The sequence below is a fragment of the Leishmania mexicana genome, chromosome 10 (genome assembly GCF_000234665.1).
Source record: "Leishmania mexicana MHOM/GT/2001/U1103 complete genome, chromosome 10".
In the NCBI taxonomy this organism is placed as follows: domain Eukaryota; phylum Euglenozoa; class Kinetoplastea; order Trypanosomatida; family Trypanosomatidae; genus Leishmania; species Leishmania mexicana.
Window position 1 is genome coordinate 305,630 of NC_018314.1, and position 22,500 is coordinate 328,129.

At 61.9% G+C, this 22,500-nt stretch overlaps 7 protein-coding genes across 7 annotated transcripts in view; all 7 read right to left on the reverse strand.

Moving 5' to 3' along the window:
- Position 1: 1 nt before the first annotated feature.
- On the reverse strand, positions 2 to 546 carry LMXM_10_0715 (putative amino acid transporter; the record flags this gene model as incomplete). Its single annotated transcript, XM_003872860.1, has 1 exon — positions 2 to 546. A coding segment is annotated over one exon (545 nt), but the record flags the coding sequence as incomplete, so codon positions are not given.
- A 1,513-nt stretch (positions 547 to 2,059) lies between these two features.
- On the reverse strand, positions 2,060 to 3,526 carry LMXM_10_0720 (putative amino acid transporter; the record flags this gene model as incomplete). Its single annotated transcript, XM_003872861.1, has 1 exon — positions 2,060 to 3,526. The coding sequence occupies one exon, from the start codon at positions 3,524 to 3,526 to the stop codon at positions 2,060 to 2,062; it is 1,467 nt and encodes a 488-aa protein (XP_003872910.1).
- Positions 3,527 to 5,564: 2,038 nt separating this feature from the next.
- On the reverse strand, positions 5,565 to 6,410 carry LMXM_10_0730 (putative deaminase; the record flags this gene model as incomplete). The annotated part of the gene is made up of 1 exon (XM_003872862.1): positions 5,565 to 6,410. One exon carries the CDS (start codon positions 6,408 to 6,410, stop codon positions 5,565 to 5,567), a length of 846 nt encoding a protein of 281 aa, XP_003872911.1.
- A 2,177-nt stretch (positions 6,411 to 8,587) lies between these two features.
- Positions 8,588 to 8,956, reverse strand: LMXM_10_0740 (conserved hypothetical protein; the record flags this gene model as incomplete). Its single annotated transcript, XM_003872863.1, has 1 exon — positions 8,588 to 8,956. The coding sequence occupies one exon, from the start codon at positions 8,954 to 8,956 to the stop codon at positions 8,588 to 8,590; it is 369 nt and encodes a 122-aa protein (XP_003872912.1).
- Positions 8,957 to 11,955: 2,999 nt separating this feature from the next.
- On the reverse strand, positions 11,956 to 17,796 carry LMXM_10_0750 (conserved hypothetical protein; the record flags this gene model as incomplete). Its single annotated transcript, XM_003872864.1, has 1 exon — positions 11,956 to 17,796. One exon carries the CDS (start codon positions 17,794 to 17,796, stop codon positions 11,956 to 11,958), a length of 5,841 nt encoding a protein of 1,946 aa, XP_003872913.1.
- A 1,164-nt stretch (positions 17,797 to 18,960) lies between these two features.
- On the reverse strand, positions 18,961 to 20,859 carry LMXM_10_0760 (conserved hypothetical protein; the record flags this gene model as incomplete). The annotated part of the gene is made up of 1 exon (XM_003872865.1): positions 18,961 to 20,859. The coding sequence occupies one exon, from the start codon at positions 20,857 to 20,859 to the stop codon at positions 18,961 to 18,963; it is 1,899 nt and encodes a 632-aa protein (XP_003872914.1).
- A 653-nt stretch (positions 20,860 to 21,512) lies between these two features.
- The window catches only part of LMXM_10_0770 (hypothetical protein, unknown function), a gene marked incomplete at both ends in the record, with an annotated part of 1,698 nt that continues 710 nt past the window's right edge, over positions 21,513 to 22,500 (reverse strand). The window contains one exon of the mRNA XM_003872866.1: positions 21,513 to 22,500. This exon is cut by the window's right edge and continues 710 nt beyond it. Within this exon, the coding sequence (XP_003872915.1) occupies positions 21,513 to 22,500 (988 nt within the window).

Genomic DNA, 22,500 nt, shown 5'->3' on the forward strand with positions numbered 1-22,500 from the left:
GCTGGCTGTACATGAGCAGAGCCCAACTGCGCAGGGCCATGCACNNAACAAGAACCAACNCAATCCGGCGCCGCACACGTAGCGGCACACTNGCGAGTAGGTGGTCACATCGCTGCGGTTGATCGTCACCTTCACATCCACCAGCATCCGCGTACAGTCGATGACGGCGGCGCCCATGAGGACGGTGAGGATCACAGAGACTGCGTAGCCTGCATCGGGGTAGAAGGTGGGCAGTAGGTACACGCCGGTGCCGACGTTTGCTTTGAAGACGTGGAAGGCGGACTTGTAGATGTTTGTGTTCTCCTTTAGCTCACCGGCGGCGAGGCGGACGACAGTCGTGTCATCCTCGTCGTCTATTTCCAGGTACTCCTGCGCCTTCTGGTCGTTCTGGGGGACGGAGGGGTCGCCATGGCTCGCGTCCCCGTCGCCCTCCACCTCAGCCCCGCTCATGAAGTCCTCGATGAGGGTGCTGCGGTGATGTTCGTCCTCCATTTGCGTGAGATGTGCGGGTTCGTTGTCTGATGCGGTGCTCGGGAACCTGGTCATGCGTGCGAGCAGGAGGTGGGTGGGTGGGGATGGGTGGGGCGGTCAATCGAATTGGGGGGAGGGGGAGGGGGGTTATTGTGGTAAAGGGAAAATAAGGACGGGTCCAAAGGAAGGGGGGGGTGAGGAGAGAGAGGGTGGGGTGGGGGTGGTGGTGGTGGTCCAACGCCGCCGACGAGGAGAGAGAACGCTGCGCCGTACCGTGGCAGCTCTGAAGAAGCTGCGAAGGGAGCAGTTCGGTCGCGGGCGGTTGTGCCAGCGACGGCCACTTCAGAGGGAGGAGGGGGTGAGGGGTGGGGAAAAGGGTGCTCGGCGTACGGAAGCCCGCCTTGCACCCACTGTAGGAAAGTTGAGGAGTAGGATGAACCTTGGGAAGAGGGGGGAGGGGGAGGGGCCCACAAAGCCAGTGGAGGCGTGAGAAAAGACTGCGTGTGCCCACAGATTAGGCGAGGGGGAATAGGCGCGTTCCGTCGGAGACGGGAAGATGGTGACCCTCTCAAAGCCTTCCACCGATCCATATCACCGCTATGGCTCTCTACTGCAGTCATCTCTGGCTGCTTCTGTGTGTGCGTGGGCGCACGTGTGTGTGTGTGTGTGTGCCAATCGTGCGCTTTCCGTGTCGCACCGAAGTGTCACAACACACAACACACAGCACACACACATATCCGAATAAAGCTATAAAAGAGAAATGTTACCGTTACCTGTGCGCTTAGTACCCATACCCCACGCGTGCGCGTGTGTGTCCACATCCTCTGCGGTATACAGGATGGGGCCAAGCCGCCACGCGGCACCCAACCCACCCACCTCCTCGACCGGGCCCCGCCACAGACCTCATCGCGTGGCGCGAGGCATCGGTGGACACACACGCGCTACAGCAGTGCGCCGACTCGGCTACCTGAGCACGGCCGCTGGCTCAGGCTCTACCTGGCCCCACGCGTCGCAGGTGTCCGCCTCACCGCCGCTCCCACTGTGCCGGCCACCACCTCACGCACCTCATCAGGGTGACGCTCAGGCCCCCTGCCAGCAGGCAGTGATGGCCGGGTGGGATGCGTTCGAATTGCGCTGGCGTTTCGCCTGTCATAGGGATGGTGCAAAGGTGCTCGCTGTCGCAGGTCGCACCGGCGCAACCATGTCCACGACATGAGCGCCGACATGGCAGTCGCGATGCATCGCTCTGGCCTCCCCACGTCGTAGGCACGTGACCACGTCACCAGCAAAAGCGGTTCGGCATTGGCAAGGGATGGAGGGGGAGAAGGGGGGTGGGGAAGGGGGTGCTTGGCTTCCAGCCCAAACAGAGCGTGGTCCACTGGACCCTGGGATGCCGCGCATTGCGGCGTGTGTGTATGTGCGCCTCCCCCCTCTCGTCGTCGTCAAGGGGTTTGCATTCGGGTACCAAAGGAGAAGAAACGCGAGAGCTGTGCAACGGCCGGGCAGAGGCGTATACCGACACACTCACACTCCGACGCGCGCACCAGGAGGGGACGGCGGCTCAAAGCACGTTCGCCCTTCTTCCCCTCTATAGAGTCTCGATGATACTGTATGTGCCGATAACCATGATGAGCACTCCCACGAGAAGGTACACGTAGCAGCGGATGCGCTTGAAGGTAACGCACGGCGTCGCAACGAAGATCTTCTTCCAGTACTGCAGCGTGTTGCGGTCCGCATCGGGGTACGCCACGGCATACTTCACATGCATGGCGAGGACCGACGGGATGATCATGACCATGCACACTGACGGCAGCGCGCCAATGAACGCGACGACGGTGTTGACGGCTGAGGTCGGCATCCCCATGGCCAGGGCCCAGATAACAAGATTGATGAGCAGACGGAGGCCGATGCCTATCCAGCTATGTGGTTTGCACCTCACCGTCTGGTCAATCAGCTGCATCGCTGGCATGAACTGCACCGGGTAGGTGAAGATGAGGTTGAGCATAAAACACACGCGCACACTCGTACCCCACGGCGAGTGCGCCACCTTGGCCACCAGCGAGGTGGTCATGGAGTTGCCGTAGGCGAGGTAGCCAGTCAAGCCAAACAGTATGTACCAAGCAATCACGCCGATGATGACAAGGGTCGCCATCTTGAGCACCAGCCGCTTCTTCGTGCAGGCGGCGTGCACCGGCAGGATGATGGCAATGCCCTCCAGCACCATCATGTTGTTGGCGAGGTTATTGAACCAGCCCACGGGGATGCGGTTGCCGGCGACGTTGCAGCCCGGGTGAACACCGTCCTGGTTGAGCTGTACGAGCGACGTTGCGAAGCAGGATATGAGGGAGTAGAAGACACTGACGGTGGCGATGATGGAGCCGATGGCGAGCAGCGAGAGGTTGTCGGAAAAGCACGTCATGGGGAAGCACAGGAAGAGCATCACCGACACCCACAAGTACTTGGAGCCCCTGAAGTTGACGAGGTCATCCATGGTGTCACCAAACAGCTGGCTGTACATGAGGCAGAAGCCAAACTGCGCAAGGGCCATGGCAACAAACAAGAACCAACCCAATCCGGCGCCGCACACGTAGCGGCACACCTGCGAGTAGGTGGTCACATCGCTGCGGTTGATCGTCACCTTCACATCCACCAGCATCCGCGTACAGTCGATGACGGCGGCGCCCATGAGGACGGTGAGGATCACAGAGACTGCGTAGCCTGCATCGGGGTAGAAGGTGGGCAGTAGGTACACGCCGGTGCCGACGTTTGCTTTGAAGACGTGGAAGGCGGACTTGTAGATGTTTGTGTTCTCCTTTAGCTCACCGGCGGCGAGGCGGACGACAGTCGTGTCATCCTCGTCGTCTATTTCCAGGTACTCCTGCGCCTTCTGGTCGTTCTGGGGGACGGAGGGGTCGCCATGGCTCGCGTCCCCGTCGCCCTCCACCTCAGCCCCGCTCATGAAGTCCTTGATGAGGGTGCTGCGGTGACGTTCGTCCTCCATTTGCGTGAGATGTGCGGGTTCGTTGTCTGATGCGGTGCTCGGGAACCTGGTCATGCGTGCGAGCAGGAGGTGGGTGGGTGGGGATGGGTGGGGCGGTCAATCGAATTGGGGGGAGGGGGAGGGGGGTTATTGTGGTAAAGGGAAAATAAGGACGGGTCCAAAGGAAGGGGGGGGGGTGAGGGGGGAGAGGGTGGGTTGGTGAGGCCACTCCACACAGACTCCTTTCGTATGCGAGATGCGACGGATTGTTGGAAAGGGATGTGAATGTGTGTGCGTATTGGGAGAGGGAGAGAGGAAGGGAGAGGGGCGGAAATCGTGCGAGAGAGTATGGATCGCGGGGGCGTCACGGGACGAGTTGCTTGCCTCTGTGGCACAACGGAGATGGACTGTGATGGCGAAGTTTTACTGAAGACGCGTGGGGAAGCGAGAAGGGGGGGGGGATGGGGAGGGGAAGGCGACGACGATGAACGCAGCAGGCCAAGGGAAAGGAGAGGGAGGGGTATAGGCAAAATTAACTGCATAGCATAGTGTGGGGGGAGGGGGATGCCGGCGGATGTTGCCTGGCGAGCACCGAGAGGGCTGAGAGGTAGATCGGAGGAGGAGGAGAGGAGAGGAGAGGCGACGCGGGGCGCGAGCGGGCGAACAGCACTCACCGAAAAGGCCCCAAAGTGAATCGCACGTGTACGCCTGTGCGCATGCAGGCATGCGTGCGTCGGATCTCCGCCTTTTGTTTTGTCTTCGGTATTTGGTGCCCCGCAGAGGGACAGACGAGGCGGGTTTCTCCTCTTCCTGCGTATGCTGCCGCGTTCGGTTGGCGAAGGGGTAGTGGACGGAGTGACGATGAGGAGAAGGGCTGAGGGGGAGGGGGACGGGGGAGGGCTCTGTGCGCATGTACATATGCATGTGCGTCGGTGATGGCACTAGCACGTCCCACGACACGGACACGTGACGTATGGAGCAGCCGCCCTACTCCTGACTTTCGCCATTCCCCCCCTCTCCCCTGCCTCCATGGCTCACCCTTTCAGCCACGCGGACGCGTGCGCCAGAGCATTAGACGGAGCAAAGCAAAAACCGAAAATAAACACACCGAACACGAAGAAGAAAACACACACGAGAAGAGCAGCACCAGTGCTACTAGAGTCGAGGTAGCATTGGCCGTGCGCACGCCTGTCGTGAGCGCCAGCAAGTTGAGGCTGGCGACAACCGTACCACAGGACTGGAGACGCATACACACCTACACATTCATCTCACAAGAGAGAGGCCTGTGCATGTGCGACACCGCTCTCGATGGAGGCCTTGCTGTGACTGAGGTGCACAGTTAGCCCTTGCAGTTGTCGACGGCCCTCCTCAGCTACCTCACCTCGGCACAGAAGCAGCTAGTACCGTTGAAGGCATCTCTTGAGTTCCTCCGCATAAGCTTTGTTGAAGAGCTGAACGGCGGGGGACATCGGGGTGACCGCCGTGAAGGTGGCGCAGCAGGTGAAGCGCACCGTATAGAAGAAGAAGGCTAGGAGGCCCACGGTGAAGATGACCTTTGCACAGAACAAGGCAGCCGAAGGGAGCATCTGGCTACGACGAAGCCTGAGGGCGCAAGGGGGTGGGGGTGGGAGAGAGGGAGTACAGATAGCTTTGATTGTATCAGGACTAAAGACAGACGCGCGCAGACATAGAGGTTGTCTGCGCGTGTGCTCGTACGTGTGTGGGGGGAGGGCGAGGGGGAGGGTGTGTGTGTAGGGGGTGGGGGGGGGGACGCAGAGGGCGCTCGTTGGCAGCAAGGGAAGACGCAGGAAGAGCGACAGTGAGGCGCGCGAGGCATGCCGCGCTAGCACAGGAGCGTCACGTGCACCAGCGGTGCCCGAGACAGCGAGAAGAGAGAAGCCAGGAAGTCCGGGCCACCAACGGTGATGCCACCACGTCTTGCATGTACATCTTCCCTGTCTATGTGTGGTAGTTCACCGCATTTTCGGGTGTGCGGCTGTCGTTCGCTTTTTCACAGCAGCGGCCTCAATCATTACCTTCACGCCCATAAACATGCACGCTAACGCGCCCCGGGAGGAGAAGAGGCTGAGAGAGGAGGAGAGACGGGTGAAGCTCAAGCCTTCCGGCGGCGCTTGTGCCCCGGGGCGTTGGGGTTCTCCCGCTCGTAGAAGCGTTGGAGGAGGCTGATGGCCTCTGCCTCGGTATGACCGCCCTCACTCACGTACCCGGGCCACCACTCACCACTACAGACGACCCCACCCTCATCAGCGCTGGGCGAGCCCTTCGACGTGCCCACGAAGTGTGGCATGCTGGCTGCTGACTGATCTGGTTGCGAAGGCTGTTGCAGCAGCCGCTGCTGTTGAAAAGGTGACGTGTGCAGCGCCAAGACGGTGCCGTTGCCGCCAAAGCGCGGGTTTCGACAGCCGAAAAAGACGTGAGCGATACGGTTGTAGAGCAGCATCGCACCGCACATCACGCACGGTTCAACAGTGACGTAGAGGACATAGTCAGCCAGGCCGGACAGTGGCGGGGTAGTTGGTGAGGAGGTCGATCCGCTTTCTTTCTCTTCCTCAACGAGTCCGTTCTCTCCTTCGCCAGCACCGGCTTTACTTGACCTCGCACCCGCGCTTCCGTCTCCGCCTCTCGTTGCACTATCGATAAGCTTCTGAGCGGCGATGAACTCTGCGTGGGCCAGGGCATGGTGCTGCAGATTCGTTTGATTACGGCCACGCGCAGCGATGCACGACTCGACCAGCTGGTCGCAGCTGAGCGGCGGGGCTGCGTGAGGTGACGCATTGACCACATCGTCCGACAGCTGCAGCGCGAGCTTCGCGTACACCGTTTCATTGGTGTCCGTGCGCACCAGCACGCAGCCAACAGGCACTTCACCCTCTTCCAGCGCCAGCTCGGCTTCCTTGAGGGCCGCGCGCATGAAGGCATCGACATAGTGCACAGACATCGATGCCGGAGGCCCGCAACCCCCGTGCCCGTCTTCACTCGCTAAAAAAAAGGCCAGTGGGACGGCAAGCGTGCACCGCGCAGCGACGGCGCACGAGTGGGAGGGGGGAAGGCGAGGAGGTCCACTGACACACGATTGCCGCGGTGAAAGACAATGGACACAGTATAAGAGGTCGGGGAAGGGCAGAGGAAGGGAAGGGAGGGGGGGGGTAGTGCTTCGATTTTCACTGACATATGCGCCATCACATGGAATGCGTGGCACACAGCCAAGCTGAGGTCCGCACATCCAGGAACCAACACAAGTTCACATGGAGGGAGCGCGCGCGTGATGCTGCGGGAGAAGCTTCCCTCCCTCCCTCCTCATCCGCTCTTCTCTGGTTCGCTGCAGTGGCGGAGGCGGGGGGGGAGGGCAAGAGAAGGACCAAGAGACGCAGAGCATGTCAGCCACTCTCGCTCCGCCATGTGTGCTCACCCTGCCAGACCGTTCGTGCTTGTTTGTTTTCGGCTTCTCTCGCCTTTTTCCGCGCCTCCTCTTCGCCGGCGACTGCCCCCGTGCTCAGAGGGCATGACTTTAGAGGATGGCGGAAGCATGCGAGAGTAAAGGAAACAGGCAGTCTGGATATCACATGGGACCACACATCATGGGGAGGCGCACACGCACATGTGTGTGTGCCTGCGCGTGCGTGGGCTCTGCTGTCTCCGAGATATGGTTTCCCTCTTGTTGTTTATCTAAAGCTGTAGGCGTAACACAGACAACCATACGACGGAGGAGGACATCGCCGCCCACACTTTACCACCGCGGCCCCCCTCTCAGCGGCCATTTTCTGTTGGTAACGACGAGCGCACTCTGGCAGCCCTACTCCCCGCCCCGCAACACACACACGCACATGACGCACATCGAGCGGAGTAGAAGGAGAGCAAACACGTGAATGCCGACAAACAACCCCCCCGCACCATCCCTCAAGCCCCCCAAAACCCCAAAGAAAATGCCTCTCTGTCGTTCGTTCGACGACCAACCATGCGGACTGGCGGGCATCAGGGTAGGTGCATAGGTATAGATGGATTTGTATGTATACATGATTTACTGTTCTGTGCTTGCCGTCGATGGGGTCTGTATTCTTCCTACCATCGCCGCAGCGTTTGTCTTCCCCTCCTCTTCCTCCCGCCGCCTCTTGTTGCGCTCTCTCGACTTCGACGCCGACACACACACACACACACACACACACCGGTTGCGCTCTCACGGATATTTTGGTATGTGGGGATTAGGGGTCAAGAAGGAAAGGATGCGGGGAGGCGGCGGAGGTGGAGGAGTGGCGAGGAGGGAGACTCCTGTTGGCCACGCTGCCACCAGCCCCCCTTTCCTCCCCACCACACACACATGCTCACACTCAGATGTGCAGTCGCGCCAACTACCAAAAAGGACACCAGCGACGGACAGCCTCACGCAACGCGGAGTGTAAGAAGCCGGAGGGAGACACACGATACAACATGACGTGAGCGAAGGAGCGTTGGGTCGACAGAAGAGAAGGGCAAGGGGGGCATCGAGGAAGGCACGTCCATGGGGGGGGGAGGCAGCGGACTCTGGCGAGAGTAACGACGAGAGCAAGGGCGCGCAAGGGGGGGGGAGGGGGAGGGCGAGATACCCCCACCCCACTCCCTCAAATAAGGAGCAAATACACGCTGGGTTGGCGACCTTGGTGTGCCAAGGCGGCCTGTACCTGTGCCAGCACACGCATCTTTGTGCATGTATACGTACACACACGCTGCAGCGGCATCAACGGCAACCACACAGACGAGCTATACGGTAAAACAAACAAAAAAAAGATCAAGAGAGGTGGAAGAGGGAGGAGAGAGCGAGTACATCCGATTGCGCCAGCCACGGCATACCCTCCCCCCTCCCCCCTCACACACACACACGCACACACACACACACAGATCCAAGATGGGGGGGGGCAGGTACTGCTGCTCTTGCTTCTGCGTCCCATCACCTCCATCTGCTTCACAGTATGAGTTGTTTTTCGAGAGCGGAGAGGAGGAGGGGGGGGCAGGTAGTCAGGCGTGTCCTCGAACGACTCCCGTCTATTTGTTCCATTTTACCCTTCTCCTCGCATCCATCAGCTGTGCACATCTGCGCGCGCACACGACGACCGGGGGGGGGGAGGACGACGTAGCGGTATCTTACTCTCCACTGAAGATGTTGTAGGTCTGGCGGTTGGCGTAGCCGGCGCCGGGGCGAAGGCCACGGCCAGTGCTGGCTGACACAGTCTGCTGCTGCGGTTGCTGAGGAGGAGGCTGTTGCTGCCGTTGTTGGGTAGGCACCGCACGGTGATCGTCCGTGTTGTGGTCATACACATGGCCACCACCGTAGCAGCCCTCCGTCTGGTCCGTTTTCCACGACAGCTCCGACTGGCCGAGTATTTCCTTCATCGCGTTGCCGCTGCAGCCCTCGCGGTACAGGCGGCTCTGTCGCACGCACGGACGATCGCCGAGCATGTTGCCCTGGTTCTGCGTCAGGTTGGGGTCGTTTGTGTGATGGTGGCCGGACATGATGCAGCTGTTCGGTATGCCGTGCGTGTATGGCAAAAGACGGCGCTCTGCGTGTGTGCGGTGCAGCAGGGGCGGCAGGCGAGAGAGGGAGGGAGAGCTTGTGTGTCTGAGAGAGAGAGAGACGTCTACGTACGTCACCACCACGACAGTGTGACGGAGGAGGAGGAGGAGAAAAAACGAAAGAAGAAGGGAGCACACGACTGTCTGTGTTCGTGTTGATGTTTCTGTGGTGGTGGAGTGGGGGGGGGGTCGTAGTGGAAGGCGGAAGAAGAAGAGAAAGAGGCCAGCTGCTTCTGTGCAGCACGTGACGCGTGTGGAAGCGCGTGTGCATGCCGTAACGCACGGCATGAAGTTGTTGAGGGGGAGGGGGGGGGGAACGCCGAGGATGGGATGAGAGAACGATGCAGCACAAGGAGGGTTGGGTGAGGGCAATCCGGCTATTGCCGTGTCCTTCGTCTGCGTGTTGTCGGCGTTGCGCAAGGGCAGCACCGCAACAGCGCTGGAAAAGGAGGGAGAAAGGGGTGTGCGTGCGATCGGTGAAATCTTTGCTGTTTTTTTGTTTTGCAGGGGGGATTGGGGACAGCGGCACACAGAGGGTGTCGGTGGTGAAGAAGCGTACCAACCGCAGAGCACGCACCTTCATCTCCCCTTCACCGTCATGGGCGTGTATGTGCACCGCCCCTTTTCCACTCGCTCTACCTTCCCCCATCACAAGGGGCGCACTCACCACGTACCTCTCTGGAGTTTGCCCGCCTTTCCATTTTGTTTATATTATAATCTTTGTTGGTTTCATGACTCCCCCTCCTCTTCCACTTCCGTGGCGTCCCCCCCGCCCCGCCTTCCTTTGGCCTGCGGTGCGAAGCTGTCCTTCTCGGCCGATGCCTTGGGACGGCACTCGTTGGCCATTCCTCCCTCCTCGCACCACACACACACACACACACACACACAACATGCCCCCAGAAACAAAACACGCGAGGCCTACACACACACACAGATGCACCACTACCTGCAAATGGTGCATTGGCACCTTTCCTTTGCCAGCGTGCGCCAGAGGAGAGAGACGGAGTTACATGGAGGCCATATGGGCGAGTCCGCGTATTCGTGTCCATCGATCCGGCTTCTGGGGAGGGAGGGGCGGCGGCGGTGGTGGTGGTGGTGGTGTGTGTGTGTGTGTATGATCGAGCTGCTTACACCGAGAGGGTCATATGCGTATATGTCTGTGTTCGTGTGTGCTGGCGAGAGTGCGGAGCCGCACGTTCTTCCAGCTTCCTGCCTCAGCGGGATGGCGACATGAAGGGGATTCCCCGCATGGTGGGCGGCGGACTTACTCTGGAAACACGAAGAGCGGGGATAGCAGGAGAGAAGGGGGGGGGTCCATGAAGTCATGATGACAGGTGGAGTACCGACGTCACTCGACACCCCCGATCTCGTCGCACCGTTTCGACCTGAGAAATGTGTACGAAGAAGAGCAATACAAAAAATAATTACAGCATATATGTATACACACACCTATATATATATATGTATATATATATATATAGGTGCGCGTGGGTGTGCGGGTATACTTCACAGGGACTGGCACACGGCCACATGCTGGCGTAGGCGATGACAGAAAAGAAAAATGTCAAAGGCGAACGCAAGAGAGTTGGCCGGCGGCCTTCCACGCCTACTGGGCGCACGCCTTCACCACCCTACAGGACGGATGTTCTCTGTGCGTGTGTTGTATGCAACAGATGTGGAAAACATGCTCACGAATACGTAGCTGCGCCCGCTCACATACGAGGCAGCCAAGGCGAGATGGGGAGGGGGAGGGGGAGGAGGGCCCGCGTAACACAGAGACAACAGAAGACGAGGGGCAACGACGGAAACAGCACAAAAGGACGAAAACAAACGAAAGCCAGAGGGTAGGGGAGCGACCGCTGACAAGAGAAAACCAATACGACAGAGAAACGGGGGTGATGGGTGGGTGGGGTGGGGGAGAGAGGACCAGGCGGAGGGCCCGCACGCTCCGTGAAGAGTGTGTTGCCGCCGCCGCTGCCGCCCTCGCCCATCCCCACCTCCCCCCTCCCCAAACGCCGCACCGCGGCATACGTTTGCCACATGAAAGACACAACAAACGGCAAGAAGAAAGCAAGTCACTGCCATCGGCTCAAGCCACTCGTACTAGACGGAAAGACGGCGAGGAGGAGTGGCGGTGGGTGGGGAGAGTGGGGGGAGGGGAGACACACGCACGCGCCCACACACGACGACAGAACTTTAGACGAGGAAGTGACCGATTAACAAGACACGGATACCACCCGAGCATATCGACAGGAGCGTTGGCAGGAGCGACGGGGGAGCTGCACGAGTGGGACACCGGCAAGCCACCACAGAAAGGCACGCCAACGGAGACCAGAATGAACAACAACAAAAAACGGAGCACCATCGTCGAAGAGGATCGTGGGGTGGTAGGGAGAGGACGAGGATAACGAGAGGGAGGTCACGTTGGGGGGAGGGAGGGGGGTGACCACAGCGGTGTGTGTGTGTGTGTGTGTGTGTGTGTGCCTGAGGACCAAACACAACGCACGTGGCGGCACAAGGAGTGCGGTGGGTTAGGATGAGGTGCGGGGCCAAGCATGAGAGAAGAGCGCATCAAGCCACAGGGGCACCACAGTAAAGGCACGACGAAAAAAGAAAAACGTGTTTGGGAGGAAAGGGAGGTGCGCCACGAAGGGCGGGGACCCCCACGGATAATACAGGTAAACACAAACAACGCATACACCCGCACGCGGAGATTGGGAAAGTGCCGCAGCAGCGCCAACAGAATAGGAGGAATACAGCCAGGAAGGGGGGAGGAGGAGGCGGAGAGTGAGCGTTTCTGTGCACGTGCACCCCCTCCCCCCAACGCCGGCCCTCTCTCTCACACACGCACACAGCAGAGATGAACGGGCCAGAGGAGGGAAAAGGGTGGTGGGTAGTGGCCCACCGAGAGAGACGGACGGACCCGCCCACATGACGTCCTAGAGGCGCAGACCGAAGATCCAGCTTTCGATGGCTTGTTTCTTCGTCTTGACAGTGTCCAGCGCCACACGCATCCGCTCCGCCTCCACCATGGACGCCATCGTCAGTGCCTTGCTTTCCCGGAGCTCGCGCTTACTGTGCGGCTGTCGCTCTGGTGCGGCGGCGCCGCTCGACTTCCGCTTCGCTGCCGCGCTGCTGCTTGCTGCCGCTGTCGCATTCACATGCGCGCCGCCGGCGCTTTTGCCGTGCTGCTGACTCCCTCTGCTCGAGTGTTCTTTACCCGCCTTGCTGGTATGCGTTAGGGGAGGCAGCGACAGAGTCGCGCTGCCTTGCTCCGGTATCCGTGGAGACCAGAAGCTCATAGCCAAGTGCCCCCCCACCGCCGCGTCTCCGGCGTGCTCTTCAGACCCGATTGAGTAGCTGCTGCTTCCACTCGGGTTGACGCCGTTGCTGGAGCCATCGCTGATGGTATATTCGGCCTTTGCCGCCGCCGCCGCGTTGGTGGTGGTGGGCTTCAGCGACAACGTGACGAAGGGCTCCTTTTGCGGTTGCGCGTGCGGCCGCAAAATGGTTGGAGACGTCAAAACGTGAGCCTTGTAGTAGTAGCCCGCCGCCGCCGCCGCCGGGGTCATGTTTGCGCGGTAGCGGCGCACAAGCGCCTCCAGGCCACGGCGGTTCTCCTCCGTCTCGCGCCGCTTCTGCTCATGAATGACGAGCTCCGTCTGGTACGCCGCTGCCAGATACGCGAGGCGCTGGCGGTGCTGCTGCGCGGCCATAGCACCGGTGGGCTTCATCGGGCTGGAGCACAGGAGGCAACGACTACCGTAGCTGCTGCATGGCGGGCCGGCGTCGCTGTAGTCGGACAGGCTCGACGCGCGGCTATGCGCCCGCGGCGCCTCGGTGAACGATGGAAGCAACTCCGACCCGCCATCGAGGAGAAACTGCAGTGGATTGCCCATTCCGACCGACTCCGCGGCTTCGGCCTCGCGCACCAGCTGCTTGCGCTGCATCTTCTGCTTCTTCTTCTCGATGCGCTTCTGCAGCTTTGACACGATCCACTCCGTAATGAACGGTCGCTTGCCGCTCCCCGGCGCGTTCAGGCCATTGTTGAAGTCGGACGATATACCAGTGAGCGAGTCCTGCAGATGGCAGCGCTGCAGCAGTGAGTCGTAACAGCCGCTGCCGTTGGCGAGTGAGGTGGCGAACAGATCGGTGGTGCCCTCGCCGCTGCCCCCAGCCGACGCATTGTCCATGGCGCGGTAGGTCACGCAGACGAGATCCTCGGAGTTGCGCGGCGCCGCAATGTCGGTCGACACCACTTTTCCGCCGTCTGCAAACACACCAAGCGTTTGACGGCTGCTCGCCGCTATGGTGCTGTTCGGTGCACCGAGGCCTGCAGCAGCTGCTGAGCCGGTCACGGAGGAGTCTACAGCGTGGGCCTTAGCGCCCGCCACTGCTTCGGCCTGGTCACTGCCAAGCGCATCCTGAGTTCCCCGAGTTTTGCTGCTGGCGATTGTGGAGAGGCGGCTCGAGTCTCGCGCGTGCGTGGACGCCGCTGCTTCGGTTGCTGTGGCGGCGGCGGCCTGCTCCACGGTGCGCAGCATCACCTCACCCGCCTCTACGGGAGAGGACGGCATCCAGTCCTGCCAGCGGAGCCCGTCGAGACCGGCCCCGAAGGCGCAGGATGAGGTCGTGGTGATGCTGAGCATCTCGAGCGCCTCCTCGTCGCGGTGGTATGGGTCATCGCAGCAGCGAGGGATGTGAAACAGGAAGCGCGGTGTGCCGAAGGTGGTATCCTCGTGCTCGTCTCCCATTTCGTCGCTCTCTTCCTGTCCCTCGTCCCACCGCGCCTTCGCGTTGCGTCCATCACCCGCTGTGCTCGCGGATGCGGCGTTCTGCAAAAAGTTGGCGTGACAGTCCGCCAGCGACACAACGCAGAGCGGGCTGCCAGACGGCGGTGGCGACGGGGACGGCGACGACTGGCGCGCAGTCGAGCGGTGGTGCGGGGTGGTCAAGGATGTGCCTGGCATTGCGCGTGCCGAGGTGCACCGCTCATGGCTCAGGTAATAGCTGCATTCTTCTGCTTCAGCAATGGCGCCGCTGCGGACTGCGGCGCGATGGGCGTCGAAGGCGAGTCGGCCAGCCATTCCAGGGCACCGCGCCCCCGGTAGTGGTGGCGGGAACCGGGAGCGGCGGCGCTGGCACTCCGGCCGCTGGTACTTGCAGAAGACCTGAGGTGCTGCGGCGGTTGGGGTAGCCGTGGAGGTGGCCAAGTACGGTGAACGAGGCAGGCCCAACGAGGTGCGCTGTGCACCCTGTGGAAAGGTGCTGCCGATTGTGCCCAGCGAGGGTGTTTGTAGGGGCGGGTGGCTGAGGAGGGACGTCGACGCGAGAGAGCAGCTCGACATCCGCTGGTGCGAGGGCACTAAACCGGAAGAGCTGCGTTGCTGCGTCCTACAAGGCGGTGTTGCCGGCTCCGAGAATATGAAGTTGTTGCTGTTGCCGAGGTAGCTCGCGTGCGGCCCCGTGGAGGTGCCGTGACCCCAAACTGTGGACATGGCTGGGGTGGCTGTGAATGTAGCGAAGCTGTTGTTCTCGAGCCACGCTGTGCTCTCGCTGGGGGCGTAGAGGCGTGCCTCCGTGTACGCCGGATGCCAGAGTGACCGCGCCTGCAGATCCCTCTTGCTGTCACGCCGCGTGAGCGGCGCCATCGAGCATGGCATGAGTTGCGGAGGCGAGGCCAAGTATTGCTGTGTTAGCTGTACAGAGGAGGCGTGGCTGCAGTAGGCAGCGTTGCTGTAGTCGTCTCCACCCTCGCCAGTCGCGAAAAGATGCAGAGAGGACTCGGCACTGAGCTGGTTGGTGGTTGGTACCTCTGTGTGGGAGTGCTGCTGCGGCGCAGAGATGAGGCTCCACTGCTGCAGCTTCTGGTGTCGATGTTGAAAGTCGCTGCACGACGGGTTGGAGGCTCCGTGCGCCGTCGGTGGGCTGAAGGCCACCGTGCCCGCCGCGGAGGCAGCCGATGAATTTTCGTGCGGAAAATAGGGGCAAGGGCCTGTGTCGCACCCCGCGGCGACAGACGATGGGCTCGAGTGTTCCTGTTGCTGCTGCCGGCGCAGGAGGAATGAGCGATGCCGTTGCACCATCACCGTCTTCACGTTGAGCGGCGGGGGCGTGTCCTTACCTCTTCCGGGATTGGCGGCAGCAGCCTCTCTGATCGTCGCGCTCCGCATCATTATCTTTGGCTCAGCCGCCGCGGAGGCGTAGAGGGGTGTCGAGGTCACAGACGGCAACGGGGACTGTGTGGCGGAGAAGGCGCTTCCTGCGTGCGCACCCCCACCATCGCCGGCGCCGGTTGTGGGGGTGACACTATTTACTAGCGTGGGGCTGTCCAAGTTGATCCACACCTTTCCGCTCGGCCTGGGATCAGAGAAGCTTCGACTGCTCGTGTTCAGGGGGCACGGGCGCTGAGTGTCCACCACATCACGGGGACCGCCGCCTTTTTGCTGTTGTTGCTTCTGCTGCGGCACATGCGGGGACAAGAGGGCGCAGGAGAGAGCGGATGCCATGGACTGCGAGGCGGACGGGTTTGCCGGGGCCAAGCTGGACGGCTGATTCGGGCTCGACCCTCGATCTGTGCTGCGGTTGAGACTGTGGTGATGTGTCGACCACGTGCGCGCAGTGCTGCACGTGTTGGCGGTCACGTACGTGACGTGGAGGCGATTCGGTCCTCTGGCAGAGGCAACACCACCCAATGAACCGCGAAGGCTGTGGGGGCCGACCGGGCCCATCGTGCCGAAAGGGTTGCATGAGTTCCCTGCCACGACCACTTGGCGCGAGTAATAGTAGGAGCCGTACGTCGCGGCCTCGTCGGCGCAGTCCTGCGCAGGAGAGCGAATGATGAAAAGTGAGTTCCGCCGGCGGACAACGCTGTGGAGGTTGGCAGAGAAATTATCTGCGCTGGACGGCGTTGGCAGCTCCGAGCCAGAGATGCTGAGCGCTGCCGTCCGCGCCGCCGTGTTCGTGCTCTGAGAAAGGATCGTGGTGCCCTTCAGCGGTGGATGTCGGGAGAAGGGGCGGGCCGGAAGTGCGCCGCTGTTGCTGTCGTTGATGGAAGCGTTGCTGGGAACAACAGACAAGGCAGCTTCCTCGTCCTCGCTCTCACCGCGCATGCGTGCTTGTGAGCGCGCAGCGGCACGGCCGGGGGTAGAGGAGGGGGAAGCACGTCTTCCTGTAGCTGCCGTGGTGGTGGTGGGGTCACCGGCTTCTCTATCACTGGAGCACAGTTTCTGCTCTTTCTGCAGCGGCGCGTCAGCGCGTGGAGTGGTGTCGGACAAGAAGGCGCCAGTCATAGCACTGGGGGGGCGTGGGGTGGACCGACCCACTGTCGTGGCGGCGTCAGAGAAGTTCACCGATCCTGGCACCCGTGGCGGCGCGAAGTCCTGATGCGGCACCTTTTCCTTGGCTCCGCCGTACTGCTTTCCGTCATACGCGCCCGCATCCACCGCGGCTTCTCGGCCACCCAAGCTCGACGACGGCCCTGCGAGGCGAATCCACTGCTGCAGGTACATCGCGTTCTCCGGCTGCGCGAGGGCTGGGTACTGTGCAAAGAAGCGACGCCGCCGCTGCCGTGCACCGCTCCAACGAATCGTCACGTGCACAGGCCGATGCCCGTTTCGACTGGCCGCCTGCCTTCCTCGGTACGGCGGGCTGTGCGGAAGGCGAATGTTAAGTGGATCGCGGATGTAGCCTGGTCTCTCGCTGCCGTTGTCACTGTCCGCAGCGACGCTGCCGATGGTGCTGCTCGAGTTTCTAGCGGCTTTCTTTTTCTGCGTCGCGGCTGACCCGCTGCTAGGACCGCCTGTGGTCGTTGCCGCGGCGCTGCTGCGCACCGTCTTCCGTTTCGTGTCGTTCGCGTCGACATGCACCGACTTGGGTTTATTATGGTCTCCCTTCGATGTGGCAGCTGCGGCGGAGGGGGAGTCGTTGGCGACACTCGTAGGCACTTCGTCGGACTCTTTCTTTGCCGTGGCCACTGCCGCCTTCTTGACGGTTGCTGCTGCTGCTGCGCGGGTGAGTGGAAGCGATACGCTCTTCGCCGCCGCGCTGCCAGTGCGTTGTGATGGTGACGCGTTCGCCAAGGGACTGGGAGCGGGGTGAGCGGCGGCTACGACCTTGACCCGGCTGCTGGCCAACGCGGAGGAGCTCTCCTCGGGGGCGCTGGTACTCTTGCTTTTATGGACCGCTGCTGTGGTTGCGCCTGCTGCGTGTGTCGACGACGTTGCCCCCTTCGCCTTCGTTTTCGCTGCTGCTGCTGCTGCCGGGTTTGCAGTGACGACCAGCGAGCTGCTGAGCTTTCTGGCTCGCGTAAGTGACGACGCGCTGGAGGTGGTCCGTTGAACGCCAACAACAACGTGCGCTGCCGAGGTTGTAGAATTCAAGCTGGGGCTCTTACTGCAGATTCGCCGCTTCGCCTTCGCCTGCGATGCGTCCTTTTGTGTCTGCTGCTGCCCCGGCAGAGCTGCCCCGCCACGACGACTTCGACAGCCGGCCTTCACGGGCTCCTTGCGCTTGCGCTTCAGACGCAGGCTGAAGGTCTCAAACGGATTGAACACGCCGCCGCCACCGCCGCTGCTCTTCTTACTTTCATCTTGGCCGGCGACCGCCGCCACAGGCGGGGAGGCCCCAGGCGCTTGGCACCGGGGTCGCTCTTCAGCCTCCTCGATATCACGGGTTGTCCTGTGGTAGTGCGGGGCCGGCCAATGGCGGCGCAGCTCGGCACGACAGCTGGGGTGCAGGCTGATGTGCCACGCCAGGTCCGACAGGAATGCTCGGTTCATCAGCCTTGCCTCCCCCCTCCTTCTCTCCTTTGTTGCGCGTGTTTGCGTTGTGGCGGCTGGTTGGTGTTGTTCACCCTCTGGTCCGCGTCAGCGATGTGCGCGCCAGAGTAGGAGAAGGAGGAGGAGGAGGGGGAGGGCGGGAGGAGAGAGTCGCTCCAACACAAGCGCCGTACGGCACCGCAGCTGAAGAGGTGGTTGGGAGGTGTGTGCGTACGCGTACGCGTGTGCGTATGTGTGTGTGTGTGAGGTGGGGGAGCACCCCCACTAAGAAATACGAAAAAGACGAATCACAGACCAAGTTGGAGGGCGGCGTCGACAGACGGGGTGGCGAGAGATGTAAAGGCAGCGGCAACACCACAGAACAACAACAGGCGTCCACCCGTACTCGCCGATGATCGCCGGCCCCAAAGTGGCTCGGGGTTGACCGTGTTGCGTGGCCTTTGAGGATGTGTGGGGTGGGGCCAGCGGTTGGTGGGGGAGGGGGGGGGGGCAGTGAGAGAGGAGGAGGAGGAGACCTTGGATGGGGGATGGGAGGGGAGGTGCGCGTGCGTGTGTGTGAGGTCACATGAACAGCATGCACACACACACACACACGCGCACACAACGACAACACCGAAAGCGAGTACACCGTCAAGCGTTACGAACTTTTACACAGGGAACGCCTTTCCGCCTTTTCTTTGTATAAAAGCCTCGCCCTCCCGCCGTCGCCGTCGCTGTCCAACCGGGATGCTTGTGTGCGAGGGGAGGGTGTGTGTGTGTGCGTGTGTGCGTACACGCAACTCTAGACGGCAGGAGAAGACAGGCAAGGATAGGGACGAAGACAGAGAAGCAGGGCACACAGCAGCAGCAGCACAAGCAGCAACAGCGGGTGGCGAATAGGGAAGAACATGCAGAGCAGGGTAAGAAATGACGAGAGAAAGTGCAGCGCACCTGGTCATGTGAGTCTGGCTGACGGTTGGAGGGGGAGGGGGCAACGCATCATGGCGGGGAGGCTTCGGGTGGGGTGCGGCGGCGGCGTCATCTCGGCCTTACTTCCAGCATTGCGTATGCCCACACCACGCCTCTCCCCCAGCTCACGCGCTCGCGTGCGTATTCGGCTTTACACCGGACCGTGCCCACCCACACACGGAGTAGAGAAGCGCTGTCTTGCGCGCCTGTGCGACTTTACGGCTGCTCCACTACTACTTCTCCGCCTTCTGCTGCCAGCGCGGCCACCACGCGTCCAACGGCGTCACCGCATCCGTACTGGAAGGCGGAGAAGTTCACGTGCGTGTAGCCGCGAGCGCGGAGGTCGCGCACAATGTCCACCGTGATGGCCGCCATCCGCTCCTGGAAGTCGGTCTCCGCCCTCTCCTTCGCCTCTACATACGCATCGATCGCGTGGGAAGACACTACGCTGCGCAGCGTCTCCACCGCGGTGTGCAGAGCCCCCTCATACTCGCGCAACGCACGCCGGAATGGCGCACTCGGGATAACCTTGAGCTGCAGCGTCGAGCGCAGAAACTGTTCCCCCCGCAGCGGCGCCATCAACCCCGGCACTACGACGAGAGAGGGCGATGATGACGGCAGCGCCGACGCTGCTTTTGACTGCAAGCATGGCACACTCGCTCCCCTCGCCTCGGCGGCGGCGGCGCCATCTCTGTCGTGGGTGCACAGAACGCCTCTGGCGGGCGGTGCCGACGAGCGCAGCGCGCTCCGTATGTCCTCTACGTAATCGAAAAACTCTGTGGCAGAGGTGATCATCTGCGTCACGACCACGCGGGCGCCTGCACTGCCACACCCGTCCCAAGCGCCGTCTGCGACGCATTGCCGCGTTCCAGGTGGTCTGAGAAACGCCTTGTCCGCAACTGTCCGCCGCGTGCATGCGGCGCGCACGCTTGGCGGGTAGTAGGACGGCGTTGTCCACAGACGACGCACGGCGCCGAGGCGAGTGAAAAGTGCTTCAGCTGCCTCCACACAGGACTCGAGCGACGGAGGACGTGGGTCACTGTGTGTTCCCTGGGCCCGCCGAAGCTGCGCCTCCGTGTCGGCAAAGACAGTGTCTACTTCGTCAAGAAAACGAAGCGAGGCCAACGTCTGGCAGGGCGAGGATGACTGCGCCGACGGCACAGCCGCAGCGGTCGCGGCATCGGCTCCCTCTTGTGCGGCTCCCCATTGTCGGTCCAGCACATGGCCCTGCGGGTACCCGCCTACGCACAGGCATACAGCTGCGCCAGCAGACTCGCCACCGGCGATTTTAGGTATCGCTTCACCGTCGCGACTTCTGAGAGTGGAGTGGACAAAGCCCAGAAAATCAACGCCATCCGCGAAGTCGACGTACGGGTTTGGGGACGGCGACGGGGAGGGGACCGACGCGGATGCTCCGTCCTTCTGCGCGGCTATCATGCGCTGCCGGGTGTACCCGCCGTCATCACCGCGCAAGACCATCAGACCACGGCTGCGGTGGCGAGCCGCTGGGCCCAGCTCGGTAGCGGGTGCTGTCGAGGTGCGGCCGATGAAGTCAGCTAGGACGGCGGCTGTTCCGCCCCGGCTCGCACCCGTCAGCGTCGCTGTCGTCGTCGTCCGCTCTGTAGAAACAGAAGAAGAGGATGTGTGCTGCTTCGGATGCTGCTGCGAGTCCCGATTTCCCCCTTGTGTGCTCTGCACCGACTCCGCGTGGCGCGTGGCGCGCGTGGCGGTGACAGTGAGGACAAGACCCACATCTGCCGCGACACATTGGTGGAGGTATGAGAGTGCCTGTTGGGTTGCAGACACCTCCGTCGCGTTCGCCGACTCGTCTGCGGTGTCCGCTGCAGCGGAGGTGAAGTACGGGCTGTAGCTCGTGCAGGTGATAAAGGTCGGGTGTGGGACGTGGCGCAGCAGCGTACTGATGTGTGTCTCAAAGGCCGGGGTGGCGGCTGGAGCGGGTGGCGGCACCACGACGAAGCTGTAGGATATGTGGCGCGGCGCTGCAGCGGCATGTTCAGTGGTGATCTTTGCCACACTGTAGTTTTGACCAGCAAAGAGCGGCAGTGTGGGCTGCAGCAGCTGTAGGTGACGCCATAGCGGCGGGGTACTTATCATAATGGTCCGCGAGAGGCACGAGCGCCCGGGGAGGAGGGAGGAGGGGGAGACCGACACGGCGGCAGCAGGGAGGGACAGCGTAGGGGTCCGTTGTTAACACTCGCACTGCGTCCGCGCGCGCGTGCGCTCCGCCGGTTGTGTGCGCGTGTGCACGAACGTGAAGGCAGGCGGCACAGGAAGGAGAGGAGGGGGTTGATGCCCACAGAACACGGTGGAGTTACGGCTTGCACCGCGCCAGTCGCGCTAGACGTCCGGAAATATGACGGTGCCGTAGGTAGCGCCAGAGCAGCCACTTATATCGATGGTGAGCGACAAGCGGCGGGTGCGTGTGTGTGCGGCGTCGCCCGGCAGCCGCCGTGACAGGAGAAGGTGCGGCGCAACGAAGGTGGTGAAGGGTCATCTCTCCGAGGCTTGCCCGCGGGGAGTGTGGGTCCCCGCAACACGCTTTACACACGCCGCATGCCGTGATAGGCAAGTTGGCCAAGATATGTTCTTGACAAGAGAAGACCGAGCGCAAGAACATGTCTGTGTGTGTGTGTGTGTGGGTGGGTGCGAGGGAGCGTGGCAGCAGCGTCAGGGCCATGCCCAACGAACAGCAGAGTTGCGTACATGGCAACTTGGCTGCTTCCGTCTCCCTTCTCTCTCGCCGTGCCTCACTGCTCCGTGGACGCACGACGCTGTGCATCGTAGGCCGCCAGCAGCTGCGCCACTCGCACATCCACCTTGTCGTTGAACATTGTGAAGAGGTGCACCCGCGCCTGCCCATGTCGCTGAAGGTCGTGGAGGAGATCCACTGTCTCCGACAGCCACAAAGACGTGAGGCGGCAAGACGCGCAACGCCGTACCTCACGTACGCGCGCTTCAACTTGGGCAACGCAATCCTCGCTGACCTCTAGTGTCGCCGCAGAGACGTCGCTCTCCGTCAGTGCTTGCAAGAAGGTGTCGTCCTGCAGCGCCGGCTCCCTTTTCCTCCGAGGGTGCTCGTCGGCGAGCTGCCGCCATGCGCTCATGAGCTCGCTCGCGTACACCTCCAGGGCTTTCTGCATGCGCGCGCTGGGAATCACTTTGGTGTAGTACAGCGACCGCAGCAGTACGTGCACATCGGTAAGATGTGGCAGCAGCACACCAGGGATGACGGAGATGGGTGAGAGTACGGTCGGTGCGGCTGCGTGTAGGGGGTGCTGCTGTTGGGGATCGTCACCAGCCGGCTCCGGCTGCTCTCCACACGCTGCAGTGGCGGCCCAAACACCCAGCCCACGCTGTATTTCTGCCACGAAGTCCGTAAACTCCTTCGCTGTTGTGATCATCTGCGTCACAATCACGGGGGCTGCGGCGCCATTGTGCAAGCTGCCTCGCCGAATGCAACGATGCTGGAGCTCGCCAGGTGACCTCAGCAGCACCTTCTCGCGGAGCATTCGATGTATACAGGCGGCTCGCACATGGGGCTCGTAGCTGGAGGAGGACGTCCATAGTCGCCGCACCGCACCGAGTCGTCCCAGGGTGCGGCACAGCTCCTTTAGCTCGGGCATGACAACCGGCGGCGTGGAAAGGTGCCGCGCACGCGCACTGGGCTCGTCGGAGGCCGCGGATGGAGCACCATCATTGACACTGGTATCGCTGGACCTCTTCTCGGCCGGTACC